This window comes from Bacillus rossius, chromosome 8 (assembly GCF_032445375.1).
Source record: "Bacillus rossius redtenbacheri isolate Brsri chromosome 8, Brsri_v3, whole genome shotgun sequence".
NCBI lineage: Eukaryota > Metazoa > Arthropoda > Insecta > Phasmatodea > Bacillidae > Bacillus > Bacillus rossius.
In genome coordinates, this window is record NC_086336.1 from 16,998,478 (window position 1) to 17,013,005 (window position 14,528).

At 32.1% G+C, this 14,528-nt stretch overlaps 1 protein-coding gene across 1 annotated transcript in view; it reads left to right on the forward strand.

Moving 5' to 3' along the window:
- Positions 1 to 14,528, forward strand: part of LOC134535536 (programmed cell death 6-interacting protein) — a 109,620-nt gene that overhangs the window by 68,996 nt on the left and 26,096 nt on the right. Inside the window, exon 14 of the mRNA XM_063374685.1 lies at positions 6,959 to 7,168. Within this exon, the coding sequence (XP_063230755.1) occupies positions 6,959 to 7,168 (210 nt within the window). The remainder of the gene's footprint in view (positions 1 to 6,958; positions 7,169 to 14,528) is intronic.

Genomic DNA, 14,528 nt, shown 5'->3' on the forward strand with positions numbered 1-14,528 from the left:
GCACCTAAGAGTGCGCGTTGCATGCATCGGCGAGATATCGATATTCAACTACGTGTGCGCGCTCTATATGGGAAGCAACATAACCAAACATTAATGATTGCAACGAGCGCTGGCTAAATTTTTGTAAGCGGTAAACCGCGGTGACGCAGACAGAACAGATGAAGGTTATAATGTTCTAAAGTCTTTAAAAGAAAATTTACACGTCGGACAACTTTGTATTTCTGTTAATTAAATAAGTAAGTGGTAATGTCCGAATAAATATTTCTACTTTAAAATACGTCGTTTTATACGGAAAAAATACCCACACATAGCACTCGGAATCTAATAGCAGGACCAAAAACTTTATGCAACGTTTACGCTAGAGGTTTTTATTATCCAAATTTTGATGCCTTAAAATATGGGTGCGACGATTACGCGAGTGCGACGATTATGCGATAAAAGAGGGTACTTACTTCAAAAGCATGGGGCTTATGGTGGCTCAGAAAAGAACGACTGGAGAATGTTGGTTGCATGAGTCGCTAGGGGGCAGGATGTGTTTGGCCAAGACTCTGAGTAGTTGATAACTCCAACGCTAGAGGTCAGAGGCGGTACATTCGAACACTCGTGTCCAGACCTTGAGATAGACTGCCGGGGTTAACCACCGGTCAATGCTCTGGGCGGTGATTCGTGGAAAAGAGGGTAGGGTGGGAATGCTGGCTCATGAGAAATGTCTTACCCGGAGTGCCTTTACGTGCTCGAGAGCCCTGGAACCTTAGAATATGGCATGACTATAAGTGCTCACCTCAGGTGAGTTATGAGAAACTGGCTGCCCTGACGAGCTGCAGCCACAAGCAGTCCTGGTCATGAAAGCTGAATGAATTTCAATCGCCGTTCGTGCACTGGGGCGGGGAAAATACGAGGCGAAAGCTAGCCTCACAAAGAGGATTGGCAAAGTCTCGGATATGGCACTGGGAACCACTCGAGGAACTAGCCGAACAAAAATTAAGTGGGTGTGTACAGTGGGCTGAAAAAGTTTAAATTTTAGTTATAAAATTCCTGATAAAATGATGGGTCAAAATTAAATTTAAATTTGTGCCGAAAATTATTATTGGCGGCGCACTTTTGGTTTTCACAAATAATTTTACCAAGCAAAAAATGCTATTTTTCGCATTAAAGTTGCACCCCTTCTTTTCAAACTTGATTTTAGTATAAAATTTGCAACGATTATGTGATAAAACATGGTAATAAAAGTAAAATAAAGTATACTTATTTCTAGGGATGGGACGAATCCACATTTTGGTCGAATCCGAATTCTTGTTCGAATCCTCGGTGTTTGTCATCGAATCTCGAATCCCAGTCCCACACTAAACTTCACCACATGTTATTAAAAAAAAATCACATTTATTTTAAAAAATTACATAGGCCTATGTATTAAAAAATATCACATGTGTATTTATAAAATTATAAAATAAGTCCATAGTGTATACACCTGATATAAAATAGAGACAAATAACCTCAAAAACCACACACGTAAGTTTGCATCTGTCTAATTCTATGTTAAATTAATCCTTCCTATGTTTTCAATCAAATACGTTTGTATAACAGACACCATATAAAAAAAGTTAGGTTTTTTTCTGCAATGTTAAATTATTCAAGGTTGGAAATAGTGTTGGGCCGATTCCTAAAATATACCGATTCCGATTCCATTTTCGATTCTTAAATTAAAGGGTCGATTCTTCGATCCGATTCCGATTCCTTAATTTTTAGCTGACAATGTTCAACAGAGTAATATACTCAGAAAAAAAAAGGTTGTTTATGATTTTAAAAATATAATTGCATAATTATATATAATATATATATTATTGATATAATTGTGTTTCATTTTCTGTGCAGAAATTAACATTATATACAGCTTATATAATGTTAAAAAGTATGTTCATTACCATCAAGTTATGCTACCTTGAATTTCTAGCACAATTTGGCCTTTTAACCTTGCATATAGTTAGACGAAACATGTGTTCAAACACTGCCAATAATCAAAGATGTCTTATGACGTATTTTGTAAATAATGTTATAACTTAACCAACTTTTGATACCTTACATTATCAACTCAATTAATTAATTGTAAAAAAAGAGGTTTGTACGTTTAGGTTAAGAATTTTATTTTCAAGCGCAAGTAAATAATGATCCAAATAAAATGACAATATAACCTCGTTGATACATATTTCAAGGGACCATCTCACTTGGTGAAAAGAATAAATCCATCCAGTCTTGCAGTTCTTCACAACCGTAAAGAGAAAATAAATTTTCGGTTCTTGACTAAGAACATTCTGTGCATGTTTAGCATCTCAAAATGTCCACATTTTATGGTGATATTTTCTTACACAAAATAATTAAACTCTTAAAAAAATCACGTGTTAACATTTAATTCATTTCAAAAATTTATCGGAAACAATTCTGTTAAACACAACTACTTTCAAAAGATTGTTTATGTCTGGTAATAAAAATTTACGAACGTTTCAGCAGCAATGTTTGGAAATCCAGATTAGCCAACTGCCTTTCCAAAATATATCTAATGTAAAAAGAGCATCGCTGAACACGCACAAGAACGCCGATTTACAGCAATTTGGTTATGTTGCTTTTAAACTTATTTTAATATGGTCGCAGTAATCCACTGTCAATTTGGGTAAAATCTCGTTCAAAAATTATTTCATTTAATTCTGTAAAGTTTAAAGTGCAGAGATGTGATACATCTTAATTTTCACGTTCACGTCACCAAAGATTTGGTTCATGGCCGTATGGTTTACCATGGCCGGTAGCACAAACAAAAAATTAGGTTGTTTACAATGGCAAATGTAGCTGCCATGATCAAGTTGTTAACGTTTACGTTATTTTACTTGCCGTTTACATTTACATAATTTTCTTTAAACATTTATGGTTTTGTCTAGTTATTTTTGAAGGTTTACTATTAAATGCAGTGCTGCTGCAACGTAATTTCCGAAAAATGCTTTCGTTTAAAGCGGGAAAGTAGATACTGCATTTGTACTATAGGGAAAATGGCGGTGCAAGTAAATAAATACGTTAATTACCGTAATTCGTAAATCAGTTCCGTAAAAAAGATTGTATTATGTAGTTTAAAAATTATATTTGCATTCATTTTAGTATTTTCTTACGTTGCGTAGGAGATGTATTTTGTAAACTTAAAAACAATGCAGGAATCGGTCATGGTCGATTCCAAAACCATTGTATTCTGAATCCCACGATTATACTGGAATCGGTGGGACTGACCGATTCCGGAATCGGAATCGACCCATCACTAGTTGGAAATGATCGAGTAGTTATGCTAATTGACAAAATGCAGCGTAGTTTATCTTATGTTTGTGCTATTTCCATTACCTTCATAATATAGTTTAGGTATACAATTTTCTAGAGCTGGGCGAACCTCAGTTCTCTGGTTTCGAACCGAACCAAACTGAATTGAACCATAGCAAAAAAAATTCGAACCGAGCCGAACCTCATACCGAAATAATTGTTTTGAATTAAAATTTTGGTCTTTATCTGAATGGTGAGAAAGAAAGGTTGTTCAGCCATATGTAAAATTAAAACATTATATAGCTGAGCTTTATTAAAACATTGCAAAATATTTTATAAGTAAAGTTTATGCAATAAATAATGAAGAAAAGAAAACAGTTTAGAGAAAATCATTTTGCATTTAATTTCTTTATATACATATATATACTTTTTATTCATGAAGAAGTTACATCTAAATTTAAAAAAGACTATCTTCCTTTTTCAGTGTACACTAACCTGCATTAAAAAAAAATATAATATTATAAAGATGACGAACATTTAGCATATGGCCACATAACATATTTTTGTGGTAGACATAACCTAACATTTTTAATAAGTAAAACTTTTTAATAGGACATTAAAAAAAAGTCAAATGTGAATTAAGTTACCTATCTACATTACAAAACCCGCTGACTGCAGTTGCTGTTTTTTTGGAAGAAGGCTGCTCGTCAGAAGAAACTTTAGACATTTTTTGGGGTGGTTCTGGGTCATCTGGGTCGTCATTATCTTTTCTCCATTTGGAAAACTTAAACGACGTAAGCCTGCTCATCGCAAATCACCTCAAGAATAATAAAATTGTAAACGTAACGAAAGAAGTGTGGTTATAGAAATTTGCATCGGAAAAAAGAAAACACAAGAAATAATTATGGCTGCCGCGACTACGCTAGTCAACTTAGTACCGTACTGTAAAATTTACTGGACCAGTAATTTTAATACACAAGATTAAATTAATATTTTCAGTACCTGACTGTTATAACCAAAAAGGCCAAAGAAAATAAATACATCCCAGTAATTTAAAATACGTAATTTACGTAATCATTTCCTACCGCATTTGTCTTGTGTTAACTTGATCACGTTAGTTTTGCCGAAATACGAGAGTTCTCATACATGCGCTTTAGTTTAACGTATGGGGTACGCAATCTTAGATTATTTTACAACACTACTCGTACACGCACTATAGTTAAAGGTATAATATACAATACCTTTAGCATTTGTACAATAATTTATATTACGTAGTACGAGAAATGCTTACAAAATTCTCTAAAGTAAACAAAAAACAAAGCGCGCTTATATGCGAGTTATGCGACGATTAATAAATTTTTTTTTATTTTGTCTCCGCTTGAAACTGTTGAGGCGACGATTATGCAATAAAAGTCAGAATATTACAAGTAATGGAATTTTTTTGTGCTGTTTTGTGAATGGTCTCAAATGGGGGTTAGAAAATTAGAAAAACATAATTTTTTTTAAATAACGTTCGGTTTTTTGAATATATTTTAAGAGGTTTCGAACCGAACCGAAATGAACTTAAGGGTTCTGTTCGGTTCGAAATTTTCGAACTTCGCCCAGCACTAATATTTTCAATTACTACCTAAAACTCTTAAAAACCCACCTCGAATCCATAATCCTCGAATCCATAGGATTCGGTATATTCAACGAATCCAAGATTCGAAAATCCCATCTCTACTTATTTCATAACCATTAAGTGTCATGTCCATTAGAATGTAGGTACGTAAACTCCATGTAGCATTGAGATATAAGTTGTCCACGTCAGTGTATGAATATACTGAAAGGGTTAAAATAAATTATGTTTGGTCTGAAACTTTTTTTAATGATTCAACAGTAAGTTATTTTAATTTTTTTGGTTGAATTTAAGAAAGTTATGGAGATGATCTTATGTATTTTTTTAAGATAGTTTCTGAAACTCAAAAACTGTTTTTATTTTGAAAGAACAATCAGTAATTCTGAAGAAAAGCCTTTTTTCAGTATGGGGAAAACCTTGAAAAGAATTTTTCCCTAATTTCCTGGCATGTTTTCAAATTATTCTGCAAGATGGCATTGTGATACTTAAGTAGTTTTTCATTTTATTAGATGGTTAGTTAGGTATAAAAAACATAAAGTTATATTGTAAAATGGGTTGGTTGGTATAGGTTAGCGACATTTCAAATACTGTAAAATCATTAGGAATCACCAATTTAAAATGTTATTAACAATCTCAGAAAAAAAAAGTGCTATAAAGAAGTATTTTATGTTTATCAACATTTTTATTTCTTGTACATTACTTCTTCATTTTTGATTCTTGAAACCTAGGTTCAGATTAAAGGGGTGGATTCGAGGCACACTTGGAGATTCAGATTCAAAATTTTGATTCAAGAAAATTGGGATTCGACCCATCACTAATGAAAATGTTTCTAATGCAGTCACATACCGAAAAGGAATGAAACTGTAAGAACACTAGCTGAGTTACTATCTCAACACCTTTACATATAATAGAACAATACATATTAAACTCAAATACAGTAATAAAATAAGAAATAAATTAATTATTAAATTAATTAAACAAGCAAAATAATTCATGTAAGCATTCCCAATGCTTACAGTATATAGTTTCATCAGCTACTACATTATTTTTATCCTTTTTAAAATTCTTTAATTTCTGCCTGCATTGATTTGCTAACACATGACACAATATCTGTTCTAAGTGTAGCTACTTTCATTCAATCTCTAGAAATGGCAAAATAATTTTTAATAGTACACTTACATAACCATTCACTGTAACCAAAGTTTTTACAGTAGTTTTAATCGAAAGAAACTTCATCTAGGTATATGATACACAAATTGGCAGTTTTAACTTATATAGAAGAAACTTAATTTTATTTTTAACATTCTTATGTTTAGAAAGAAACCACATAAAATTAAAATTCAATTTTATATAAATTAATTTAATTTTTTTAACTAAATAAGTCACATTTCACTGTTTCTTAAACAAACATTTGCTTTTCCATGTTATGTGGCTTTTTAAGCATGTTTAGAAACTTTTTCAAGCATGTAGTGATGTGTCGCAGTTTTTGTGTTTTGAAAATGTATATTTTGTTTTTTTCCCACTAACACTAACTGCTTACATATAATTTACATTTGTGTACCTTATGAAAAAAATGATGTGACTTAACTTGGAGTGCTTAGAATCAGTTGGACCCATTTTATAACACGAACATACAGACGTTATTATAACCTGAATTCACACACACACATTCTGTAGTTGGTACCAATTGACATAGTCAAAGATGTATGCAATGTTAGGTATGCAATATATTCTCACCAAAATGGAAGGTTATACTCGATCATAATTACATGTTTTGCGACATTTTTCCGCCACAATTGATGTTTCTTTGAAGACAGCATCATTTTTCTGTCTTGGAGTGTTATCTGTGAAAATTGCTTCAGGTTAAATAAAACCTGGACCTATTGTGAAAAAAAAGGTTAAAACGATGGTGATCAAATTTGCGAGTTAGTGATGTTATAGCATTTTGTTGCCAATAAACGTGTTTGTAGCATATATTGTTGGCTATGTTGTGAAGAGTATTTTCAGTGATCTGTAGTGATGCACTGGAGGTTGCATTGCCTGTTGCAGGGGACAGGAAGGCAGCGCCCCCCAGACCGCCCCCGCCCTCTGCCGGGGGCCAGACCGCCCCCGCCCTGCCCTACCCCATGTACCCCCAGTACATGCCGATGCCGTACGGGTCGACCAGCGCAGCCCCCTACCCCGCGTACGTGCCTCCGCCCATGCCGACCAGCTACAACCCTTACGCCCCCGGGGGAGCAGTGCCCTACCCGCAGCAAGGTGAGTCTCGCCCCCCGCCCCAGCCCCAGCCCCAGCCGGAGAGCTGCCGCCTCTCCTAGGCAGTGCCAGCCGCAGTACCAGCACCCTTCAGTAGAGCTTTGTTTCCTATGTATATCTTCCAATCTTCTGCATGCACAAGTGTTCAAAATAGTATTGGTCCTGTAATTATTTTTACTGAAAGGGTTGTGGATATAAAATTTAATGAATGGGATATTTGGGCCTCCAAATTTAGTTAATTAAATATGTTTCAGCTGCAGTTATTCAGTTTGTTGAAAAATGGGCGGAGATACAATTACAATCCTATTTGGTATTTCCTTGTGCAAGATAGTTGTCAAAATAATTTGTGAATCTTTTCCTGCTATTGACAACTATTACAAGTAAATGTTTGGTGCACAAAAGATGAACAAAGATTTTACTGTTATACTCTACATAATACCAGTTACCTGATACCGCCTTAGGATTTTTTTTTTTTTTTTACATTTTCAGGCATACCTATATTTTTGCCATTAGAGTAGGCTGCATTGTTACTGAAATACCAAACAAAGAGGTGGTTCCATCGTAAAGTAATCAATAGATTATATTTATTTTTAAATCTTTGTTATGAAATATGTATTGCTTCTCATAATAGCAATTTCAGTTAAAAAGTTTTTTTTAATTTGATCTTCAAATACTATGACTATGGTACATAATGTTATGTGTTGCAGGATTGCAGATTTAAACATGTTATTATTTGTGTATAATCTTTGTATAGCAACAGTTAATAGTCAATTAGTTTTTCAGTGTTTTTAATGGAATCCAGCTTGTTTTTTTTTCTGTATTGATATTGCTACTATAATTAAGATGATTCTCTTAATTCTTAAAGGTATTAATTTTTATTTAGAAAGCTTAGCTATAAAAGAAAAAAATCCTTATATACGTGTGTATGTTAATTTAAACAGTTATAAATTTTTATGTTCTAAATAAATGTTTATGTTATAAGACATAAAGCATAATCAAGTTGTTTCTAGTAACTGTGGTTAATACTATAATAAAGTTGTTAAAATTAATGAAAACAGGAAATAGGTAAAAACAACTTAAAAAGTTCTATAGTGCATGATTATTATTTGTAGGGTAACTTTTTGCAAGATAATTTTAGTATTTTCAAATTTCAAGTACGTTGTTTAAGATTTTGATAGCAGGATAAAAAAAAAAAAGTAGTAACCAAGCAATAGGGTGAAAGAGGGTTCACTTAATTTCAAGTAGTAGACCTTTTCAATGCAAATCAAATGTGAATCAAATAATTGCAAATATTTGCGAATAGCGAATAATTTGCGAATATTTTCTAATTAAGTTCTAAGTATAAATCTGAATAATTACAGTCAAAATTTGACATATTATAAATTGTTGTTTAAAAGAGTAATGTTCTTTAGCTTTATATACATTTTTATTACTCAAGTAACATGTAAATTTTTATGTTTTAGTAATAAATCACAATCAGTGGTATAGAAATGTCTTCATCAAAAGCCAAGCCTACACCTTGCCATCAACATTACGTAAATTGCAGTGCAAAAAGACCAATTCCTTTACATGTTCTGGATCCAGGCATTGCCTCTTGGAAGTTACAATGTTCCGAACTTCACTTCTTATTCTGAAAATTAGAAACGGCAAAAAAGGTTTATGAAAGTAAACAGATCTTCGATGTATCAGTTTTATTTTCCGCAGTAAATAGTCAAGCGATTACCAATCAAAATATCGAAGAGTTGTTTATTACAAATGCTCGTAAGTATGGTCAATATTCAGTTCTCAGAGTCTTTTGGAATCAAATGTGTCAAGGCAAAATAATTTTTAATGAATTTTGTTTATCGTGTCTTTTTAATTTTATCTAATTATTTACGTAACATTTTCGGTAGTTTAAAAAGCGATTGCGCTGGAGCAATTCTAGCAACACAATTCTCTGGCCATGGGCCACTCTGCTGGCCATAACCACAAACGGACACATTTTTTTTTTTCTGTAGCCATGATGGCAGCTATGTTTACTAAAAAAAATTCTCTAGATTTGTATTAGTAAAATTAATATAATGGTGACCAAAGAGTATGTGTGCATTAGTTTTTAAAGGTTATTATTGAAAGCTGATGCGCTGGCATTGTTTTAAATAGTTTTACACTTTTATATGGCACATGGCTCGCCCAAAAATTGTGCTAAGGACAACTGGATATAATAAATTAATTATGCTACACACCACGTAAAGTTTGTATTTAAATCGTAAGCATTTATGATAATTTTCACGCTACATTGGCTTTAACTCTTCTCAGCATGCCCATTTATCTAACCTAAAATTTGATGTAAGTAAAGGTCCGCTTACAGTTTTTTTTTTTCTTTCATTAAGTCTCTCGGGAAAATGATTTCTCGAGGTTCAACATATTATTGTATCACACATTTTGTCAAACAAAAGTAATATTTTAATACATTCGAAAACTTTCGAATATTTGAAATTTTCAAATACCTAATTTGGTTTCGAATGTGAATCAAATCAAATATTTGATTTGCACGAATATTTGAAATTTCGAGTATTTGCACACCCCTATAAAATACATATGCATTTGCATTGCATGATATTCTTATAATGAGTTCATTTGGGTAATTTAGTAACTTTATATAAATTTTTTTAACCAAAATATGTTAATCTTGTATCGGTTCGAAATCGGGAATCAGCAACAGTTGTATCAGCATTTTGGCAACATTTTATGAATCAGTATAGCTCTAGTGTAACCAACAACCCCTGACAGAAATCTAAAACCCAATACAAGTTTACATAATAAATGTAATAAATGTTAGTATGAAGAAAAAGGAGCAAATAAAAGCATGGAGGGGCTTAAGGCAGTTGGTGGATTACCACCAAAATTGCAAGCATTTGAAGATAAAGAGGAATGAGAATAAACCATCATGTGTGTAACATTTTGAAATTGCATGAAGTGAATGGATAGTTGGCAGAATTGTTGAAAACTGAAGCATTAATTGCAACCTGTGGTTCCCCACACAGGGCTTGATCGCTAGAATCTAATATTTAATTATTTACTGATATTGAGTATTTTTCAATTCAAATTTTATAGAGGTGGGACGATACCACACTTTCGATACTCGATTCTGTATTGTTTTTTCAGTTCGATACTTTCGATACTTCGATACTTTCGATACTCCAGGGGAAAATATTTTCCCATTAAGTAACAATTATTACAAATAACATAAATTAGTTTTAAACTATATAAATTCCCTCTTTATTACAAAAATACAAACTGCAAATAACTTTAAATACGTGAGTATAAAAAATAGAAGCGAAATACAAACTATCTTCAAGAGAGTTAGCCCTTTATTTTCCAGTACAATTTTTTTTTACCGCGAACAAATGTAAATAAAAAGAAAATCAGAAATGTTTTCTTGTTTGTTTCATTTTACAAACAACTTAATGCAACAGAACAATTTTAAATAAAATATTAACGTGAGAAACGTAAAAAACAAAACAATCCGATCATAAGAAAACAATAACAAATGGGTATATTCAGTTCAAAGATAAATGAATGCACAAAATATGAGTTCCGTGCCTTGGTAAAGCGCGTGAACCATTTTCATAATCATTGCTAGTTTGCGCCACTAGTCTCGCTTGGTGCTGGCCATAGATGCTACTATCGAAGTGCACAGTCTTCCTGATACTATCCATATCTAGGTAAACAATGAACTTTTTCAAAATAAAAGCATTAAAACATAGTTTATCAGGAGGAATATAACAAAAAAATTTGTGAATTTTAGGACTTTTCCGCTTCGTTAAAACGTATGAAACGGGAAATTAATTATTTTATAAGTGTATGTTCCGGGAAAGTAAACCATTGTAAATATAGTACTTTCGGCGGGACCAAAATTAATCGGCGTATGACACGGGAAAATGTATGAAACGGGAACGTATCATCGAGGTACTACTGTAGTTGTATTTTGTATGATGGCGACTCAAAACTTAATTCAATACAAATGAACAAGCATTCCGGTATCGAAAAAATGTATCGAACTTACAGTTTCGATACTCGATACTTTGCGATACCGTCAAGTATCGAAGGTATCGAGGTATCGAAGTATCGAAAATCCCATCACTAAAATTTTAACTTACTGAAGATCAAGAAAAACTGATGGGATAACATAATAAATGAAAAAGAGAGAAATAAATCAATCACAATCACAGATTGTTAGTTACATATAAAAAAAATATATATTTACATACTATTTTTGTGGAAAAGAATCAATTTCTTAATAAATCGTCTTGGCTTCCCTTACATTACAATTTTTTAATTAAAAAGTATATGTGACTGAGAACCTATTTGCTGTATCTATTGATATTGAATTTTTTCAAAAATTATTTGATTATAAATGTTGGATCTAATTTCAAATTATTTATTAATTTTTGAATACTCGCAAGCCCCTGTTAATGAGTGCTGTAGTCAGAGGGGTTGACCTCTGGGTCTCGCAGCAGCGATTACGAATCTCAGCCCTGAACATTAGGTGGGAGTCGGCACTCCTGATGGTAGCTTGCAATGCAGCTGCTACCTTTCAACCATCACTTGCTGCCTTGACCATTTCCTTTCTTTACTGGGATTGAAAGAAGCCATGGACGTTCAATACGCATTGGTGAAGGTGGCACACCCATCCCCAGTAAACATTGAAGCATGGCTCCTTCACAGACTTGCTATCTAGTATCATGAGCTCTGCCAGTTCCGCTGCTTTACGCAGTTAAATCGTATGTGTAATTATGTCAGCCAATAAAACTAATTTAAAACATTTCTTATTAAGTGTCATTTTTATGGAATAACCATTCACTTTCACTGAGTTATTTTTTACTCCTTTGTTGGTTTTCAGTATTTTTAAATGTTAGAATATACATCTTCATAACATCTGCCATTGTTAGATGTACAAATGCAGTGATTATAAACCATAATAGATGACTGAAATTATTGTTAATCAAAAATATGTCGTCGGCTTCTAAAACCTCGTAAGTCCGTTTTTCCCAGTTTTATATTCCGGATGTGTTTGGTGTATTTTTTTCAGTTTTTCATAGTGCATATGCTAATAAAACCTCGTAAGTCAACTCTTCTTAATCTCTTTTCTATTCACAAATTATAAAACCTCGTATCTTTGTCAGTCGAAACCGTGCTTCAAAAGCTCATAAGTTCTCCTGTAAAATTGACTGAAATGGAGTTACGAGGTTTTAGAAGTAAGCTGACGATGTATAGATTGGGATTATCTTTCTCATAATAGCTTATTCTTTTGTCATATTTGAACTATAGCTTAGTAGTTAATACCGCCCAATTAAAAAATTAAGACTTATTTTTAATTTGATGAGGTTGTTCTTTAGGATTATTTTTCATATAAATTGTTACGAAAAATAGCAATAGAAAACAGTTAAAAGTAGTTGTCAGTATAAAATGTATCTTGCTAAATTAATCTTGCTTATAGTTACAAAGTCGGTGAAAATGAAGTTTTAAGCAATTTGTCTGTTGTTAATACAATAATATTTGATTTTTCTTTTGAATGTGTATTTTTATAGTGGAAATATGTACATAAGTTTTTTGTTTTTGTGTGTTGGATCATAAGTTAATTTTGTTGATTTTTTGGGAATCTCTGTTTTAAGAAAACATCTGAAATAAAACATTTCTCGTGCTTTTTATTAGATTTGTACGGTAGTTATTACATATTAAAAAAATTATTTCATACTGAATCTCAAATTTATTTAGTCTTTAAAAAATATTTTTATTTTTTATTTCAGTTAAATGCTAATTTTTCCAGAAATCATTCTTTAATATTTTTATTTGTAATGTGAATTGTTAATTATTGGAATGCATTTGTGTTGTATGTAATAATTTTCCTATTGCCAGTATGCATTCTGCAGTTTGCCTGTCTGCAGTTAAACTTACCTGTGATATTTTCAGTAGCCTTTACAGCATATCATATACTAAATGCTAAATAGAATTTACCAAGTGGATCTTGAATGTAGCGATGGCTGAAAATTTGTGTGAATAATTCATGAAGCATTTACCAATGGAAAGTGAGGGAAACACAATATATTTATGAAAACTGTACCATTATAGAGTTTCCGTAGAGCTAGCTGCCTTTTTAAGAAATGGTTGGGTACGTTTTATTTGGGTACATCCTTGTATAGCTGATAAAAAATCTTTATGTTATAAAAATATTGGTCAAGCATTCTATTTACATATATAATATTGTATTTAAAATTGTGATGTTAATAAATAAAAAAAAATGCTTGGTATGAAAATCTCTTTAAAACGGATGCTAAAATTTGTTTTAAATGATTAAATTGTTAATTTCTTTAATAATTTTTATATTCTGCCATAAATTTATTTTTTTGAATTTACATTACATTTTGGTTTTCTTTAATCCATTTAAAATGCACAGAAAAATATGAATTATGTTTGTTTTAATTTTTTAGTTTTTCTGACACATATTTCATATTTTTTGCTTGTAAACGTTTGAGTTTCAGGAACTTGGTTACAACATTTAATGTGGTAGCACAGTTTTTTTAAAATATTTTGCCATTTCTCAAAAATTTGCATGCATTGACTATTAAAAAAAATAGAAAAAAAGCATTCTTAAGGGAAATCATGCCCTGCAATCTTGGCTTTATTAAATTTAAAAAAGCCCTAACATTTAGTATAATTATATTATTCAATTTTATGGCTCGATAAAACACACTTGACAACAATCGTGGCTTAGTGTAGCTGTTGAGAAATATGGGATTCATCCCGTGATTGCCTGGTTACACTATACATCTCTTGCATTTGTTCTGTCACAGATATTCACTGAGTGTAATATAATGGGTATAAAAAGTTGTGCAAGTGATAACAATTACAAACACTTGCGTGACTTCTACACTGATTATTAGAGGCACCGGAAAATCGTAAAAACGATATAGGCGCGAATAAAAGCGACAAAATGGTTTACCAACGAATAAACGCTACAATCCCGTTTTTAGAAGTTATTATTAAAATTTCAAGTAATATTAAAATTTCCAGTAAATTTTAGGTTTACCTAATATATTTAAATAAAAAATTTCTTATTATTAATGGCCTAGCCTCATACAATTAAGAACATTCTTTATTTTAGGCATCTTCTTACGTGTTTAAAGATTACCTAATAAACGGCGAGCCATGTAAACAATCAACACGATCTATGAATCTTGTAAATAACACGAAACATAATTTTAATACGCATAGGCTCGCGCGGAAACTTTGTTAACGGCAAACGTAACGTACGACCCAAACAAATGTAAACAATTAAAGAGAGATGTTTATTTACGTGCATGAATATTTTCACAGGAAAGAA